Source organism: Sitophilus oryzae, unplaced genomic scaffold (assembly GCF_002938485.1).
Source record: "Sitophilus oryzae breed Bouriz unplaced genomic scaffold, Soryzae_2.0 scaffold_801_pilon_pilon, whole genome shotgun sequence".
NCBI classification, from domain to species: domain Eukaryota; kingdom Metazoa; phylum Arthropoda; class Insecta; order Coleoptera; family Curculionidae; genus Sitophilus; species Sitophilus oryzae.
This window is the reverse complement of record NW_022147419.1, coordinates 300,585-321,806: the sequence shown is the minus strand read 5'-3', so window position 1 is coordinate 321,806 and position 21,222 is coordinate 300,585. Positions and strand designations below refer to the sequence as shown.

Sequence of the window (21,222 nt, the reverse complement as noted above, 5' to 3'; positions counted from 1 at the left end):
TTTTCAAAATTAGTTCTTGTGCTTAGTTTAAAGGTAGAGAAATAAACTTTATAGAAAAATGTTATTCCTTCCTTAAATGTATACAGGGGTATCAAAAATTGCTGGTCTATTTTAAATATTTATTTTACATAAAAACTTCGTTATTTTAAATGCAACACTATGTATTTTTTAAATAAGTCGAAGCAGATTTAAATGCTCTTTCAAACTATATTAGGGTTTCCTATACCTATCTGGCTCAGATTTTGAATAAAAAGCGATTTTTCAATAAAATTGTAATCAAGATGGCAAGTGTTGTCATGGCAAGTTTCTAGTGACAGTTAGTAGCTATTTTCAAAATCAAAATTAGTGTATGGACTTATTTAAATTTATACCAGTTTACTTTTATTTAATTTACCTACAATAGTTTAATAAATAATATTTATTAAATGTGTTTATTATTTTATCAAGAAAAACGAAGAAGTAGTCTTGAATTATTTTACGATGATTTGTGTTCCGCCAGCAGATACTGCTTTATTTTTCTTGATAAAATAATGAATACTTACTTATTATACTATTGTAGGTAAATTTAAGTAAACTGTTATAAATTATAAATAATAATGTCCATAAACTAATGTCGACTTTGAAAATAGTTACTAACTGTCACTAGAAAATTGCCATGGCGACACCTGCCATCTTGATTACAATTTTATTTAAAAATCGCTTTTTATTCAAAATCTGAGCTAGATAGGTATAGGAAACTCCAATATAGTTTGAAAGAGCATTTGAATCTGCTTCGATTTATTTAAAAAAATACAGGGTGTTACATTTGAAATAACAAAGTTTTTATATAAAATATATCCTTAAAATAGATCAGCAACTTTTGATAGCCCTGTATAAATTTAAGGAACCAATACCATTTTTCAGTAAAGTTTATTTCTCTACCTTTAAACTCAGCATAAGAATTAATTCTAAAAAATAATGTACAGAGTGTTAATAGTCTATTCTATTGTAGCATGCAAATTTAAATATCTCAAAAACTAAAGATTTTAAACATATTTAACCCTTATAATAAATGTCCTTTTTTGGGCCCAAGAATTTAAAAATGAAATAAAATACCAAATGTTCCATAAGAAAAAATTTAACTTTGATATGGATCTTAGTTTTGAAATACCCTGTATATTTCAAAATAATTTTAAATTGTGCACATTGTCTCCCCACATATACCCCTAAAATATATTGTTTCTACATCTTTCCGTTTTCGTATAATCAACCGAGGCGAATGAGGTGCGTCACCCTGTATAAAAATTCATAAAATTTTACAGAGAATTTAAGTATGTAATAAAAAATGAGGACACCCATTTAAAAATAAGAAAGTTCCGGTATTTCCGGAAGTGCCTGCGCCATATTAAAAATATTTGATGTGCAAAAAATCTCCGATCTAGATATTGTATATAGTTCTCTAAAAACTTCTAATGCATGGTGTCTGGGACACCCTGTATACCGTAGGCTCGAAAAAAGTGTCAGTGATGAATGAAGATCGCTGTCATTTTATATGTAAAATTATGTGGGGAACGTCAACATTTCCCAGCCAACTTGGCGCCGCTTGCAGTTTTTATACGTGTATTAAGTTAGCACAACCACTTTAAAAAAAATGTATGAAACTATGTGGAATAATTGCCGTAAATTAGCCGTAAATTTGCCGTGAAAACGAAAAATTTGCCGCTCTTCGCTAAGTATGTTAAATCGATGGTTGTGCTAAGTTAATATTAAGTTAGCACAACCACCATTGGAAATCAGTGAAGGGACATAGTTAGAAATTTTATAGTATAGCAGGAATTTGCCGTTTTTGCCGTTCTTAGATACAATTAAAAAAATATCCTCCGATCATTCTCTATCCCCCTGCAACAAAAAAATATAATAGCGTCAAGGTCACATATTAAGTTAGCACAACCATTCCAGTAAACGTTAAGTAAAATGTCTGAAAGTAGGTGGAACAATTGCCGTAAATTAGCCGTAAATACACCATGCAAACCAAAAATTTGCCGCTCTATTATTTGTTTACAAAATCGATAATTAACGTAAACAATAACGTTAAATTAGCGCGATTTTTCTTAAAATTCACTAAATGGGATCAATAATAACTTTTTAGTACAAAAGGAATATGCCGTAAATAAGCCGTGAAATCGAAAAATTTGCCGCTCTTTTATTTCTTTATAAAATCTACAGGGTGATTCAGGCTTCCGAAAAAGCTCTGTGTTAGGTTTTTGGTTTCTGAATTTTATTTTATTTTTTTATATAATATGGGGGCAATGGTAAGGCACATTTTGAAAATATTTTTGTCAGCATACAGGGTGATTCAAACATATTTTCAAACCAAAGTTGCATATTTTTAAATGGGATACTATATATTTTTTTACCTCAGTGGATTTGCCACTAAATTTCTGTTTCAAAATACCCCAATTTCATATACTATACCTAATGGTTTTTGAAATATAACCGTTTTTAAACTAAATTTATTGCTTATTTAAAGAGTTCTCTGAAAATTCTAAATTCGAAGAATTTAAAAAAAAATTAACAGGAAGTACTGAATAATTGTGTCTTCTTCAAAATTCAGTCTTCCAGAATTTGCAATCTTGTTTGATATATACAAGGTGAGTCAAAACTAAGTGTTGTATTTTCATCTACTATTTTAAACGGAACACCCTGTATTTTGTGTCATAATCGAAATAAAAGAGCGGTAATTTTTTTGATTTCACGGCTTATTTACGGCATATTCCTTTTGTACTAAAAAGTTATTATTGATCGCATTTAGTGAATTTTAAGAAAAATCGCGCTAATTTAACGTTATTGTTTACGTTAATTATCGATTTTGTAAACAAATAATAGAGCGGCAAATTTTTCGTTTGCATGGTGTATTTGCGGCTAATTTACGGCAATTGTTCCACCTACTTTCAGACATTTTACTTAACGTTTACTGGAATGGTTGTGCTAACTTAATATGTGACCTTGACGCTATTATATTTTTTGTTGCAGGGGGATAGAGAAACTATGTTCTTTCACTGATTTCCAATGGTGGTTGTGCTAACTTAATATTAACTTAGCACAACCATCGATTTAGCATACTTAGCGAAGAGAGGCAAATTTTTCGTTTTCACGGCAAATTTACGGCTAATTTACGGCAATTATTCCACATCATAGTTTCATACATTTTTTTTAAAGTGGTTGTGCTAACTTAACACACGTAGTTTTTATTCGATCATACGGTATTTTCAGATTGTTTATGAAGTATATTTTTATATTGTTTAATGGCTATTTCTTTATGTAAAACGAATAAATATTAGGAAATACCTGAGAAACACCTAGCACACAATACCTTCAGGACTGAATTATTTGTCATTGTCAGTGGTATATGATGTGTCAGATTATATATCAAGGTTTTAGTTGATATATAATCTGACTGTTAGTTGATATATAATCTGATCTGTTTATGCCGCTGGCTTTAATTACATAAATATTGGCACAAAGGTTCTTTTAAATTGCATTAATTTATTAGGTGGACAAAACGATTATAGTAAATTCATCCTCTTAGAGAGCAAAATTCTCTAGGAAAGCTTGTTGTATAAAATTCCTTACTATCTGGTCTAGAAGTTTGAAATTCTGTACAAAGAATCCTTAACTGGAGAACACTTAGAAGAATTTATTGAAATTCATCAACTAAATAGGTAAAGTTAGTAAAAATTTATATATTTTTTTTCTAAAAAAGCATGTACGCCACTGACTTTTTTTCTTGTTAGCGAAATAAGTGTAAGCAATTTAATGTCGATTAAAAGTCTTTTGATATCTTGTCGATTTCGGTCTCGGATGAGATAAACGCAATTTTATTAATTTGCCTTGATCCAAGTCTAATAGCAATCTTTATAAAATTTTAATATCATTAACTTGCGAAAATTTTAAATAACTACTCTTTGATTTCTTATCAAAAAATAAGAAAAAAAGTTCCTATAAACATGGGTATGAAAATGCATAGTTTTAGAGTTACAGGATGTTAAAACTTTTTAAAATTAGGTTTTTTGTAATTATCTTAAATACCATTATTTTTTATTTGAAATTGCTGCAGACTAATAGTAATAATATTTAATAATAAATTAGGTAAAATATATAATTTTTAATTTTATTTTAATTTTAATTTTATTTTATGATTAATAAAATTACGTTTATCTCATCAAGGAGGTCGAATTCGAGAAAATACAATTTTGATATCAAAAGAAAAAAGTCAGTGGCGCACATGTTTTTTTTTTGACAAATATTCCAGTGATAACCCATATGCACGTCCCTGATGAATTTATCGACACTTTTTAGCACTAAAATATGTAGCACTTATAGTAACTTTTACCCTCAAAATTTCATTCGAATCACTAAAAGTACTTGGAAGAAAATTATACTAAATCGAAAGATTATTAAGACTTTAACACCCTGTAGCTACGAAACAAAGCAGAATCGGACCTATGTTGATATGAAAAATAAATCTTACTTTTACGTCAGGAATCTCCCGACGAGAGATGGCACATGTTTTTTGAAACACCCTGTATGTAAAGCCACTTCTATCGCTCATTATCCCGCATTTCGCAAAGCTCTGAATTCATACTTACTGGAGAGAGCCCTATATGCGGTAAACGACTTTTTTGTTGATGTTTAATCATGAACAATTTTGAAGTTTTAAATTTTGATCATCTCACACACTGGTCAAAGGTCAAGTATTTAAAATTTTATAACTTTTAAAATTATATCTATTTACTGTTTACTATTCTGCAATTGTCCATGAATGTACTTTTTGTAATTATAATGACTTAAATTTTTTTGAATTGTTTAATTTGTATTGTGTATTTTTTGTTGTTTGTATATATTTTTTTTTGTGCTTTTGTTTGTTTTGTGATTGCTTTGTCGATGAAGCTGTTTTGGCTTTTTGCACAATAAAGCGTTGTTTGTTTGTTTTGTTGTTGTTATTGATTTTTAATCTAAACGAAATTATTAAATCATTTAGTTTAATCAGACAGTCTAATTAACATATTATTTAAAGCATGAGTAATGCTGAAAGGATTTTTTTTTGGCGACTACATTCATCGTATTTGATGTCTTATAGATTATTTTTCATTTTATTATCTTTGCGGTTAAGCAATAGTAGAGCAGAATATTAATTATTAACTAGCTTTTTCCCGCGACTTCGTCCGCGTATACCTCCTATGAATTTCCTTTTTTTTATGCACATATTTTAAATGATCGTTTACCCTTTTATGGATAGAGTTAGTGAGCCTTAGAATTACACTATTTAAAAAATGTCTATACCTCTGTGGCGGACTCGAGGGATGTCTCACTATTGGAATTACCTGTACATTTTCTTGGCAGTCGCTGGCAGTCATTGACAGTCTTATGGCAGTCGCCTATAATAATTACATGGCAGTCATAGGCAGTCTTCTTCGTATTCATTGGCAGTCGCTTAGCAGTGGAAGGATATTTTGGCAGTACGTGTACATTTTTTACCCGAGTGAGACACCCCTCGGGCGGACTATACTGCAAGAAAATCTACAAAATAAAATAGTTATTTTAATAAAATAGTTAGTTTATTTTGTAAACATAACTTCTGACAAGCAGCGTCCGTTTAGGTTTAACGTAGAAGTGTTTACAAAAAATAACTATTTTATTTTGTAGATTTTCTTGCAGTGCTGTGGTGAAATACCCATGAAGGATTTTTTTTGGTATTTTTTTAGAACTGTTTCAGATATTTTCTGGGTATCGCTGTAAAATCAACAGGGGAGCTAATATTTGGACAGCTCAAAATTTGCATGGGATTTCCTACGTTTCCAACGCCGATGCACCGCCCGGTATATATGGATATTATTATACAGGGTCCGGAAATAGTGCGTCGGGCATGTGTAGCTACTAGAATAAAAAAAACTTTGGAATTTTGTTTAAGTACAAACCTAAAGTATGTTCTAGGATGTATTTCAGGAAAATATTTAACTTCTATAGGGTGGCTCAAAAAGTGTGAGTGGATCGGGATGATTTTTTTGGAGCACCTTGTATATTATTGCATTTTTGGCTTCCTTTCAGGCCCCTATATATAATCCTAAGATATGAAGAAATATATTTCGATAGTTTCAGAGATATTAATAAATAAATAAAAAATATATATTTTTCAGCTTTTCTTTAAAAAAATATTAAACACACTAGAACTGTACTTTGCTATAAATACGGTATAAATAGTCATAAATCATGCAGGATGTTCAAAATTCTACGCCAAACTTTCTAAAATATAAAATAATTTTTCTTCGTTTTTTTTAAAAGGAAAATGGATTTTTTTCGAAATGAACATTTTTTTGTACCGTATGATCGAATAAAAACGGCGTCAGCGATGGCTATGAAATGAAGATCGCTGTCATTTTATATGTAAATTTATATAGGAAATGCCATCGATCGTCATTTCCAAGCCAACTGGACGCCGTTTTTATTCGATCATACGGTATTTAGAGTATTTCAAAATTTTTAATGGTTTCGCAGATATTTGCGGTTTTATATTTCATATGGTATTTTGCAGAGTAAATTTTTGTCAAAGCCACCCAATAATTTTTCTGTCGTATTTTACCGTTGAGAGAAGAATATATGAAATAATATTGCGTATATCTGCAAAACCATTAAACACTTGGAAATACTTTAAATACAAAAAATGTTAATTTTTTAATTCTTCATCTAATTATAAAATTTAATACAGTGCGTTTCATAAAAAAAAACAAGAGAAATTATTTTATATTTCAGAAAGTTTGTCGTAACATTTTGCACGTTCTGTATGATTTAATATTGCGATTTTTATAGCAAAGTAAGTTTATCTAAAGTATAAATACCTAATAATAGTTTTCATTTCAGTACAGTTCTTGTATTTTTAATATTTTGATTAAGAAAGGCTGAAAATATATATTTTTTATTTATTTAATCTCTCTGATCTGAAAGGAAGCTAAAAATGCAATAATATACAGAGTGTTCAATTTAAAAAAAAATCATCCTGATACACTCACACTTTTTTGAGCCACTCTATAGAAGTTAAAATATTTTCCTGAAATACATCCTCGTACAGTACGTCTGCTGGATCTGTGTCTATGAAAGCAATGCGGACAAAAAACATTTAAATAAACAGCAATATATTTTATACGTCGACTTGACGAGTACGTCACCGCAAATCGCTCCGCCCACTCATTTTATTGGCTATTTGCAAATTTGTCGAATTTTTATTGATGGGACGCGTCGTCTAATTTTTTACGAAAAACATCGAGAGAATATCGTTTCCCCTCTCACGGATACCCCGCAGCTACAGAACGGTCAGACGTACTGTACATATATACTTTAGGTTTACACTTAAACGAAATTTCCAAGTTTTTTATTCGCTAGGAGAGGCTAGGAGCTACAGAAAGGCTACAGATGCCCGACGCACTATTGTCGGACCCTGTATCTACAGAATCTATAGCGTGTTTCAAAAAACATGTTCCATCCCTCGTGGGAAGATTCCTTACGTAAAAATAAGATTTATTTTTCATATCAACATAGGGATTCGATTCTGTTTTGTTTCGTAGCTACAGGAGGTTAAAGTTTTATTTTTTTATTTATTATAATTTCTTTACCGACTCGGATATTGGAAAGTCTCCGAATTTTGAAACAAAACAAAAATGAGTCAAAAATGTCGCAGAAATGTATTGGATTTGTGGCAGTGTTGTCGTAAAACATGAATGTTTCTGTCTTGTAGTTGTTTGTCTGCTTGGTCTGGACCTGGCATAACAGACATACATTTAGTGGATTAAAATTTTAACTCAAGGCAAATTTTAATCTTTATTCGTTTTTTTTTTATTAGAAGTTTTACCTACTCCGGTCCTGTCCAATTAGTCTCCTTTTGCCCCGCCTCCTGATACCGTTTTTATTCTACAGAAATACGTATGGTGTAGCGTCTCTCTCTCCATTCTCTTAATTCTCCATGGTTGGACAATATATTTTCGGTCTCTTTTAATCCATAACTCAAGAGAGAGACGCAGCAGTTCGACAACCAACTTATGATCTATAGCTAGCTGTCATTTGGCTACCGCACAGGGTCGGCCTAAGAATGTTTTTTATCAAAAATTACAAAATTATATTAAAATCACAGAATAAAAGAGTATTACATACAGTTACGTCATTTAATAATTCCTGCATTGCAATAAGCAAAGTTGCTCTGCCCAAAATTCCGTTACCGTTACTATAGATTGAAGTTTTGTAATTACAGTGATATATCATTTATATGGTTTTGTAACAAATTGCTCGCTATTTTATGGCAAATGCTGAAGCTCTATAAACCTTAATCAAGCCTTAATCAAAGCACGTGTGTTTAGAATTTTGTATGTGGCTTAACACTTTGGATCGGGCAAAGCAAGGTTAAGAAAGAAACGTTAATGCAAGGTTATTGAAACCTTGTCACACCTTGTGAAAACAATTTTATCGAAACGTATCGTACTAATTTGAGATGTTTTAGCAATATTGTTAAAGGGAGTACCAGGGGAAACATAATACCATAAGTACCAGGGGAAACCAGTATTACAGATTTACAGAGGTTAGTTCTCTGGGGTTGCCAGTCAAATAAAATTAAAGATTTGGTTAGTTAAACTTTATATTTTATTTTACCGCAACTTAAAAATCTCCTTCCGTAGGACATCTCAAGATTATTAATTAAGTACCTGTAGATTTTCTCGAACCTATAAAATTGGCTCTATAGTACACACGGTGCGTTTCAAAACTGCCTTACCCCCCCTTTTTTTAAACTAGATTTTGTATGCTAGTATATGACATAAATTAGGATTGATTGACGTGTTCAATTGTTTTCGATTACTTTCTGTTTCACCGGAAATGACTACAACTTTTCATTTTTAAAGAGCACCCTCTGTATATTGTTACTTTATTCGATAGAAAATGGCACTGTGAATAGAATGACATATCGTATGTCAACTTTTGACATTTTACGAATATGGTTTATTTGAAATTGTAACATGCAATTCATAACGACAATTTGACTCGAAATACCAAGTTTGTGGTACCAAATTATTTGTAAAAATGCTTTTTTCCAAATATGCTAATGAACCACCTGTTCCATTTGAAAAAATTGAGATATGATTAAAAATAGGATTTGGGCATCTTTTAACCGACCAGGACAAGGCATAAAAAACATTCAGACCATAAAATCTATTTTTTCAAGGTTCCTTGAATTAGTGTTTTTAATACAGCCATGGCGCTCTAGATTGAAATTTAAAATACGATTTTTTTAAGCTAAAATGTCTAAAGTTAACATATGATATGTCTAAATTTGATCTAAATAGATAGGAAATATATGTAACCCACAAAGCGCAATTCCTAATAAAATTGATTTAAAATTTTAAGAAACCTCTATTTATTTAAAGAGTATGAGAGTATCATCTAATGTTTTAGATGATACTCTCATGATACAAGCATGTTTGCTTGTAGGAATTCTATTATGTAAAATTACTTCTGTTCACAACCATTAACTTCAAACGGTTATCAAGTCTGAAATATATTATAAAATATATACAACTTCATGTTGTATATATTTTTTGGCAATTATTAATAAGTTTTTACAAATTTTAAATAAAATAGACGGTATTATTACTAATTAAAACCACTTAAATTACTTAATATTTTAATCACTTTTGGCTAGAGCCGGTCCTGGCCTTACTTGTCGATTTCATGATAATTGACAGCGCCCCTGCCGGTAAATTGCCAAAATAAATAAGCTAGGAAGGTGGTCGGCTAACGTTTATGCTAACGTTTTGCCAAAGAAATAGTGCAAAAATAGTGTTTTTCTTTCAGATAAATCAATTTTTAAGTGACTGTCTACTTAATTCGTTACATTTGTTTTATCAATTGACTGTTAAATTGGATCACAGAGGATATTTCGCTTTCCTGACAGTGCAAATCGTAGTGAAACATCATTGGCCTCGGCTCTTCCATCATAAGAAGCTCTTTGTAAGGTGTTATTTTAATTGACTTTAGGGTTGAAATCTAGTTTGAAATGTATTTTTTTAATGACATGTTCATTTCCCTATCGCGGTAGTGTTTGATAAACGATTATTTACGGCCGGTTATAACAAAACTTTGTTAATGGCGGCCAATATGCATTTTGTATATAAACAATTGAAAGTGATATGAATATCGTTAGAATGGGTTCATTGAAAATGCGAGTACTGTGAAAAGCGAACTTTACCTCGATAGAATACTGTGATGGAACCTGTACTTCAGAGACTGGGAGATGTTACTATCCAGAGACTCGAGAAGCCAAAGGAATCTAAAGTGGAAGCACCAAACACCAGTGGTGCTCAAGAGAAACTTAAGTCTAAAGAAGAACATGACTTCCCCGAAGAACCTTTTAGCCACTCAGAAGAGGAAAGTTATGATGAATATGATGATCATTCTGAAGATGAACTTGAGCACGAAGAAGTCCAGAATGAGAAAAATAAGTTGACTCCGGATTTGAAGCGTGGTTTGCCCGAAGGTGCAAGAGATCTAGGCCCGGAAATATCGTTTAAACGATTTAAGGTGGCACCACCGCCAGAAAAACCTCTTGAGAATCTATTAGATAAAAATGTGTACAAAAAAAATGACGCGTTAAGTGAGTTAAATTTCAGTGGTAATGATTTATCGGACTATGATTCTGAACTGGAATCTGAAGGAGAGTTGCAAGATCTGGGATCAAATATTGGTCTGACTTTAGATCAAGAAGAAAAAATTGAAAGACCTGAAGGTAAATAATTTTTAATATAAATATTTTTGAGGTTGGAAAGTGTTCAACAAGGTGTAAATATAATAACAAATATAAATATTTGTAGTTATAGATACCATAATTAATAGTTATAGATACCATAATTAATGTAAAAAGAAAGAACTTTTCATTAGGAATTATTAAACTATATATTAAACTATAATATTTTCTTTTGTTTTGAATTGAAAATAATCATATTGCTTATGAAACTAAAATACCTACAATATTATTGAAAAAAAGACTAGCAGACTATGAAATGAAGATTGCTGTCATTTTATATGTAAAATTATATAGGGAGTGTCATTGATGTTTATTTCCAAGCCAACTGGACGCCGTTTTTTTCGAGCATACAGTATATTTAACATACATCATCTAACGTATTCTTCTCTTAAATTTTTGTCATTTTTTTTTTAAATGTACATACTTTTATTATGAACTTAAAATAATCAACTTGATTTATCACTAAAAATATTAAAAACAAACAAGATCCACAAAATATGGAATATGTGGACTTTTTAAGAGAACAACTAACATTTAAGAGGTTCTTTTTATGTTTAATTATAACATATATAATTTTCTTATAAAATATTTGTTAACCGACAAACTAATATTTGCATTAGCGAATAACAATTACAGATATTGGCGTTTGCAATTGTTATCAAATGATATTCGTTACATCACTGCTCTGTATGTTATTTTAATGATGCATATTTTCTAAAATTTGTACAGCTGGTGTTGATGCAGTAAACAAAGATGATGAACCTACAGATGGCACATCTTTTCTGGAAAAACTAGTTGAACAAGCTGAAGTTCCACCAATTCCACCCGCTCCAGTAATTAAAACTGAAGCTCCTGATGATGATTACGACGTAGATATAAAAGAAAAACTTAAAGAAATGGGGGAAATCACTTTTGCATCAGTGAAAAAGGGTGACAAGCCAAAGAAATCTGATACATCTGAGAATGAAGTAGTTATAACAAAGAAAACTGGTAAGCATTTTTATTGCTATACAATCATTTTTGAAGTAAAACTTCTTTACGCGCGACAAGAGTAAAAATTCAAAACCTTGACACCATGCCTTGACGCACGAGCTGGCGAGAAAAAAAGTGGTAAGTATCGCGCAAACACCAAGAAACATTTGATTTAAAGCTAAGAAATGCATTATAATAAACCTGATACTGTACCTGCGTACCAGTTTCTTCTGGTTGTGTGCTAGGAAGTAAATTTTCATGCATATTTTCATCGATAGATTTGTAGCCTCTGAATAACGGTCTAGGTCATAGACTTAAAATAAAATATAGACTGAGCATCTCATTCATAAATAGCTGGAACATGCGGTCAGACACTGTCTTGTTATTGTTGTGTTATTGTTTTAGGTTATAACGAGTGCGACACGAGCGATAGATAGATTGTCTCTGTCGTAACGGTCGTTCCCTGACGACTCTGCCGAGAAACCCAACACTGTCTTTCGTTTCTCAAGTACACCTGAACTCCCCGTATCATAGCCGGGTAATTTTTTTATTTTAATGAAGCTAAAATTAAATTAAAAATATATCGTATTTAAACTTTTTTATATTTTATTAAGATTTAGGACAGGTTTTTTACATAAAAGTTTAGAAAAAACGTCTTAGAGTCCGAAAAGGATAAACATAATAAAATACACGTTATAGAAGAAATTTTATAATCGAAATTACGTAATTTTTGAAATTAATAATAAATTATTAATTTTAGTCAAACATTTACAACCCCTAATATTAATCAAAACCGGATCTATTCCACAGATATAATAGAATCGGCGACAGGGAGAGAAAAAAAAATGATTGTTGTAATTTTTTTTCTAGTTAAGTGATGTCTTATTATGTAAATTAGAGAAAACATAAATCTGTTCCATTAAAGCAAGGAAGGTGATAGGAAGTGGATAAAATAAAAACTACATTTATTTAACTCGGTACTGTCTTTATTATACCGGGTGCGGCTCAAAAGTGGCTCATCCCCATAATTTTTTTATATTTTCAAATAAAAAAACAAGATTTAGTATGTTAGTATATGAAATAAATTAGGATTGATTGACGCATTCAATTGTTTTTGGTCACTTCCTGTGTCACCGGAAATGACTATAACTTTTAATTTTTAAACGGCACCCTCGGTATATTTCTACTTTATTCGATAGAAAATGACACTCTGAATAGAATGAAATATCATATGTCAACTTTTGACATTTTCGCATATGGTTTAATTGTAATTGTAACACGCGGTTCATAACGACAATTTGACTCGAAATACCAAGTGTGTGGTATCAATATATTCATAAAAAAATGCTTTTTCCAAATATGCTAATGAGTCACCCTTGTTCCATTTGAAAAAATTGACATATGTATGATTAAAAATACGATTTGTACATCTTTTAACCGGCCTAGACAAGACACTATTAAACGATCAAACCTATTAGCGATCAAAACTATTTTTCCAAGGCTCCTTGATTAAAACTTAGTGGATTGAAAAAAACTGGATTGAAATTTAAAATAGGATATGTTTCTAAGCGACAATGTCAAAAGTTGACATATGATATGTCAATCTATTCAGAGTGTCATTTTTTATCGAATAAAGTAGCAATATACCGAGGGTGCCTTTAAAAATCAAAAGATGTAATCATTTCGGTGAAACAGGAAGAGACCAAAAACAATTGAATACGTCCAATAAATCCTAATTTATGTCATATACCTACTAACATACAAATCTGTTTTTTATCTGAAAAAATAAAAAAAGTTATAGGGTTGAGCCACTTTTGAGACGACCCGGTATATTAAAAAATATTGTTTCATAATGTAATATCATTTTAAAATTCTTGTATGTTATTTTAGATTCTGAAGATAATTTTAGAATAAACCGGAATATATTTTTAATAAAAACATTATTAATTATTAACAGGGTTATAATTATGATTTTGTTACAATGTAAGTAAGTAAATAATGTAATGTAAGAGAAAAAATTCAGATTTTACATTTTACTAAAATATTATCTAAATAAGCGCCTTTCTACAACAACGCCACTGACTCCCAATGGGTAAATTGAGAGTTGCCTACCGGTCAAAAGTCGTTTCAAGACTTAAATGGATTATTTAAGTCAAATTTCTTGCAAATTTGGCACTGGCGAACCATATTTTATAGTTCTTGAACAGAAAAAGTCAATAAAATAAACACTTAAGCACTACAAGCTAAGAAAATGCGTTAATACAGCCGGGGAGATAGCGGCAACAAAGCTTTACCGCACACGTGCGACACGTACTACAAGGTAATAAATGAATGAATAGGCTCCCTCGCCTCTAATCGGTGTTGTCATATTGTAAAGAACTTATCCTTTTTAAACAGTATCCGACTTATAATTTAGTAGTATAAGGACTATTTAATACATCTCTGGAATATTAAAACCTACTTTATTAAACTGTAGTATTAATATCTCAATATATGTGTATAACAAGAAAAAAAATATTGATAATATTAAAGACGTGACAACATAGGCTGGATGAGGAAGGCTCGGTCGACTGTACCCAGAAGTAAACATGTGTACAAAAAAGGTTGTTTGTCCGCGTTGAGATGTAAATAGTGTAGTCTATATTTTATTTTAAGTCTATGGTCTAGGTAAAGCATTTAGCTCATTTGCTAGCTCAGCATTTGAATTATTAGAGTTAAGCAACTCGCATTTTCATTGGAGGACATCGTTTCAAACCAATAATCAACGAGAATATTCGTATAATTTAACAAAAATTACTGTAAACCACTATAAATACAAATTATTGGTTAGGTTCAAATTTTTTTCTCTTTTTAAATAAATTTGAGCTTTAACATTATTAGGGATTTGTATAAAAGTGTGTATTTTGGGTCATATTCCACAAAATTTGCAGGCTATTGAAGAAACGGAAAATGTACAGATTACAGATATTAATTGAAAATAAAACAGCATTATATGTCACTTTTTCAAACATGTTCTCCAAATCCTTCAATTTAATAGCTGTTAGTAAGAAGTTTTACTTCAAATATGCACACATAGTGCACACATAATTTTTTTTCTTGATTGTTATCTTTTTTTAGGAGAAGATGAAGTTACAGTGATGAGTAAAGGAAACTTACGTCGTAACATTCGGGAAGTAATGGATGAGACTAAATTAGATGAATCAACGCTGGCTGCTCAGAGGCAGGAAGCTGAGAGATTGAGGAGGGTGCAAGAACAGCAAAGGTTATTGAGGGAATATCAAAGGCAAGCTCAGCAGGAGAGGATGCAGCAGAGAGTTATGTCCTTGCTTCAAGGAAGTAATTTTCCTAAACCAGGTAATATTAGAAGCCATCTGTTTACATTTTTATATGTTTTAATCCTAGATCATATAATATACTTACATGATTCTTTGCTTACGTGGATAAGTAAATCACTATGGAAACTGTCCCAAACATATCCATTGCCTGGAAACTTATATGGTGAAATTTTGATAAAATAATTTAGTACACACTAAAAACACGGTATGTCGCTAGCGGTAGGAAAAATAATTTTTAGAGGTTACTAGTTTATTTGGTTGCCTGTGATATGCATATACAGGGTGTTTCCTAATTAATCTAAAAAATATAAAATCGTTAGAAAATGAATTACGGCGGGCTCTTAATAAGTATATTTTTTTTTTTCTCGACAACCGTTTGATGAACAAGAAAAACTCAAAAGATCAATTTTGTTGAAAAAGGATGGCCAGTCAAGAAAAAAATATTTTTTCTTTAAAAAAGCTACTTCCTTTTAGATCTACAGGGTGTTAAAATTTAAAAAAAATCGATTTTTTTGCTTAACAAATGGTACACCACACCATGTATGTTAAGCAAAAAAATCGATTTTTTTTTTAATTTTAACACCCTGTAGATCTGAAAGGAAGTACTTGAGACCTAATGGTTATATAAAAATTGTTTTAAGAACACATGAGGAATCACACCATAAAACACCCTGTATATTGTCAACTTGACAATGACTGCTGATAAATCAAAAAATACCTTTTCAGTGAAAAAAGCCTGATTTTCGCAGGAAAAATTTTGATTTTTATTGAATTTGGACCTGCGTTTACAAATACCTACTGGTTTGTTTTTTAATTTTCTATCTATCTAAATTTTAAATATCATAGTCAGAAATAGTTTTATTATTTATTAACTGTAAAAATGGTGTTTTCTTGTTGTGTTGCATCTTGCAAAGAAACTAACAAAACTGCAAAAATGTACGTGTTTCGAAAATACGATAAGGTATGTATCTTAGATAAAAGAAAAATATATAGTATAAGGATAGTATGTATTCGTTGTTTGATTTTTTCGTTCGCTTTAAAATCTATAAATCTCGGTCTATTCATTAGACAGTCAGTCGACTTACGATCATTTACATGAAACTCTGTAAAATAAATAAAAAAATAAATTGTAAAATATATATATTCTTATGTTTTATTAAAGTTACTCTGATATACTAATATATCAGTGTATATCTTTAAAAATAAGTCCTATGAATATAAACATAAACATAAAAAACATTTACAGCAGAAAAGGCGAAGGCGCTGGGTTAAATGTAGTCTCCACTAAAAACACGGAGGGGCGCTTTGATCCAAAATTTTACTATTAAGTTTCATATCTATCTTAATAGTAGATTATTTTCTTTTATCTGTGAACATATCAACGACTTCCATTTATCTTCTTTTTCTGTTGCACACGCGATGCAACTATGTCGCGGTCTACTCTATCTATCCTTGAGGACCTATCGCCTACGCGTCAAATTTGAACATTAATTTTAAAAATTCAATTTGTAAAATGCATATATTTGAACAATAATTGAATGTTACTGTCACAAAAATTAAATTAAATAAAAAATAAATTAGCCACTCCATACGAATATCAATATTCTTAGGAAATCTAACCAGAAAGTATGCATGTGGTTTAATATACATAAAAGAACAACTGAATACTTTACTTGCCTGTGAAAAGATAATTCGGTGACATTTATATTATAATTTCCACACACTAAACACTTTCTTGTCATTTTTACGAGTATTTACCCAAAAATTAAAACCCAACGAGTAAAAAATAGAAATATAATTGCACAAACTTAAAATTAACTTCTCACTGAACACACTTGCATCCTTGGCTATATAAAAGCGATCGATAAAAGAGTAATTAATACAATGTTTAAAATAAAAAACGCAAAAAACAAGCGTCGTTACACAATGGAAATAACATTATGACATATGATTATGACAAGATTATGACAATGAAAAGTTGGTTTCCATAACAATGTATAATTTGTACTTTCTAAACCGGATAAAATTGTAATTATTTTGGAAATACGTGCCACTTTTAATGCGCATGCGTAAAGTCAGGTCCTCGACAAAGACAAACCTATTGAATGTTTCATAAGTGCAATAAAGAATGTTTGAAAATGGTATGTCGTGATGTTGGATATATATTTTTTAATGCTAAACTTATGGCGTTGATTTATCCACGTAAGTATATATGATCTAGGGTTTTAATACTGAATGTATTCTGCTGATTCAATTCTGGTTGCCCACTAGTTAATTTTTAAACTTTATTTTGGAAATTTAATAATAATAATTTAACACTTTTGTTTTACAACTTTTGCCACACACTTCTTGATGTAGAATTTTACATGCTTATGCATCATGTCATTATTTAGGTACCTCTAATCAAACTAGAATAGGAAACACAGTGTTAGTAAAACTACCAAATGGACAAACAAAACCCATGACCAAAGTTCCAAGACCCCCGTTTGATCTTGTTAAGGTAAATCTTCTAGTTCAAAATTTTTGGCCATTTTTTCAATTTTAATTATTTTTTCTATTTTCAGATGCCAAAACCAGATGGACCTCATGGTAGAATTCTTCCTCATAGTCCTCTAAACCTACTGGGTGCTCCAAGAGGCTATCCTAGGGGCATGGCGCAGAGTAGGAAAGGTGTTAATTTACCACCGTCGGTCAGTATAGCCCCAGTTGGAAAGAGGGGACCACCTTTTATGGATATTAAGCCTCACAGTGACAGTGATAGCGAGGGTGAGGATCTCAAGCCAATTCATCATGGCATGGCTAAGTCAAAAGGTAGGATATACATTGTTAATTATACATATGTTTCTTTTATCGAAATCTACCAGCCCTGAAAAAATTTGCACTTATTGAAGACTCACCCTGTATATATACAGTTTGTTCTCGGATTATCTTTACAAGAGGAAAACCTTTTTTATTGATATTTTGAGAAAAATGCATTCTTCAAAAAAAATTTTGCTTGTCCTAAAATGATTAATGTCGTTTATAATTTTTCAAAATTTCACACCGTTTTTGAGAAAATTAAGGAAAACATGAGAATATGGAATTTGAATATTGAATTCCTAAAAATCAAAACGTGTTTCTAATATAACTTAGTTTTCATTCTTTGATAGATTTTTATTCATATAATTTTAATTAACGTAATATTTTTGTTGTTTTAATATGTTAAGAAGCACAAAATTTATTTAGGGAAAGGGTGATGATAGTTATCGGAAAATATGATACTTTAACAACAGCAAAGAATATGACGTTAATCAATATTAATAATAACCATCAGGCCGTAGACACTCAATGGTAATTTTATAGACCTACAAATGTAGTTTCTTCCGCATCGCCAGACGACGCTAAAGGCATTAAAATACAGGTTTCTAATTTATATACGAAGATGACATGACAGCCTCTATGTTGACTACCGTCTATGGCCTAGTTTTGGTCTGGTTGACAAAATGTAAATCGTTTTTTAAATAATTATTAATTCAGATATTCCTGAGTTGTCAGAAAGTTCAGTGATTTGTAATTTGTATTTTTATTGGTTTGTGCATTTTGATATTTACAGTCGATCATCATCATTTTCGTGATAGATACTAAACTTTTTTACCAAACACATTTTGACATTTTTGAAATAATAAATTTATCAACCAAATAAAAAAATAATTTAATCATAAATAAGTAAGTACATAGTTGGTAATACAATAATATAATATTTTTACTAACAGTTAATTAGTAGTTTATAATTTTTACTATATTATAATTTATTTGTTAAATCAAAAAAATAGTCACTATGTGCTCTATTGTTGGTGTTTAAAATGTATGTATTCATAATTTTATTTTTGTGTTGCCTATGTTATACTTCTAATGATCCAATAAAACATAAAATGTGGTAAAAAAAGTCTTAATGTATTATTTTATATTTTACAAGGAATAATTGAATAACGTTACTGTTTTAGTTAGCGTTAATAAGTAACGGTAAATTTATGTTATGCCAAAACTCTCCCTTAGTTTCATCACCAGGTGGCTCTAAACGACGGACCTATTTGTTTTATATCAGTGTCCAATCTATCTCTAGTCCATGACATTAGTCTATGATAACCATCTTTCAAAGAATGAAATCATAGAAACGCCTTTTGATTTTTAGGAATTCAACCATATTTTCATGATTTTCTTAATTTTCTCTAAAACGGTATGGAAATATTGAATAGTATAAACGGGATTAACCATTTTAGAACAAACAAAACATTTTATGAAGAATACATTTTTCTCAATATGTCAATAATAAAAAAGTTTTTTTCCTCTTGTAAAGACAATCCGGGGACATAGTGTATAACATTTGAATCTGTTAAAATGTGTTATAATTTTGATTGAATAGGAAACTTACTATTGAAGTAAAAGTCATCAAGTTTCTATTGACACCGATATTCCTGAAAAACCAACTAATAAAATTATTGTATATTCAAGAAAAACAAAAAATGGGCGTGTGAAGAAGTTATACAACACATTTTTTAAAGGTAAATCGACCGACACCATCGAGGTATCCTCCGACGACGACTGCATTGTCGTGTCCGAGTCTGAAAGCCAAGACGACGAAGAATCCGACGATCCTAGCAACTCGGGGATGCACACGAACGACGAATTCAACCAGCCGGATGAGCAGGGTCGGGTTCTGGTCAATGTTGGCCATGCTGAAGACGAGCCTGACGTCTTTGTGGCGCCGCAGATCGGACGAATCATCAAACCTCACCAGATCGGTGGAGTTCGGTTCTTATATGACAACATAGTGGAGAGCATTAATAGGTATGTAAATGTTAACCCTTAAATGCATATTGTTGCATTTTGGCAACATGATGTTAATATATCTTATAGAACCTATGCAATCGCGAAAATCGTCCAGTCGTATAGTGTATCTGTTCGGCAACATACTAACAGAGAATAAATAATAAGGATTTCATAAAGACGGTGCACAAAATACTGTTTAGTATATATCCAGCTAGTTGCATATAACATGCCTATGAACATTAGGGTGTCCGTTATTTCCCAAGTTGATTTTTTTTTGCTGCCGCCCCCTGAAATTTTAGTTTTTGCTCTAAAACAATTATCCAACGTAAACAAGCTCTTAATTTTTAATTTAAATCATGCCGGAATCATGATACTTTTCCTATTTAAATGGGATTTTCTAACCTTTTGCATTTAATTTTTTATCTCCAAAGCAAATGAACCTACAGCTTCGACAAAGACATTCTAATACAAAATTTTCCGCTTTACAAAAAAGGACTTTTTGGTTTTTTCCATAAAAACATTCCTTTAAGTTATTCGCAGTCAAAGTTATGCACATAGTTTATAATCAAATTTTTCTGTCATTCACTGCAAATTCTAATTGCGTCTTTTGATTTTGACTAAAAAATGATTTAGAGCCATACTTATCTTCCTCTAGCAGCAATTTGCAGTGTAATTGTCGAGCCGAGCGTAGCGCAAGTGGGAATCAACCTTAAATGTCATTAAATTAGAAAAACGTTTGGAAGTTGTTAAACCTTATAGTCTAAGAGCTAGCAACGTTTTCGAGAAAGTATTTTAAGACGTCTGGCTCTTTGATATATCTTTTACTATGCTCCCTGGAACAGCATGCGGCCCGTCTGGCTGCCGATAACCGTTGCGTTCACTACTGCGCATCGGAAGAAGATCCTATATTTTTTTTAATTTAGTCTTATAAATTCTAGTATTGAATATAAATCGAACATGTCTCCATAGCGCAGTGGGTAGAGTTTCCGACTACAAACCGAGGATTCAGAGTTCGAATCCGGGTCAGGGCAAAGACTTTTTTATTTTATTTTCGTTTATATTCTGATAGTAAAGTAATTAAATAACTCTGGTGATTAAAAAAAAACAAATATTTAATACTTTACTATCAGAATATAAACGAAAATAAAATAAAAAAGTTTTTGCCCTGACCCGGATTCGAACCTTGACTCCTCGCTTGATAGGCAAAACCTCTACGCGCTGAGCTATGGAGACTCGGTCGGTTTATATTCAATACTAGAATTTAAAGGACTAATAGAAATATAGGAT

At 31.0% G+C, this 21,222-nt stretch overlaps 1 protein-coding gene across 1 annotated transcript in view; it reads left to right on the top strand.

The window, feature by feature from the left end:
• The first annotated feature begins 9,803 nt into the window (after positions 1-9,803).
• The window catches only part of LOC115888533, a 42,439-nt gene continuing 31,020 nt past the window's right edge, over positions 9,804-21,222 (top strand). Inside the window, exons 1-6 of the mRNA XM_030908280.1 lie at positions 9,804-10,801; positions 11,549-11,809; positions 14,909-15,145; positions 17,520-17,626; positions 17,691-17,937; positions 19,668-19,953. Coding sequence (XP_030764140.1) covers positions 10,282-10,801; positions 11,549-11,809; positions 14,909-15,145; positions 17,520-17,626; positions 17,691-17,937; positions 19,668-19,953 — 1,658 coding nt within the window. The 5' untranslated portion in view covers positions 9,804-10,281. The remainder of the gene's footprint in view (positions 10,802-11,548; positions 11,810-14,908; positions 15,146-17,519; positions 17,627-17,690; positions 17,938-19,667; positions 19,954-21,222) is intronic.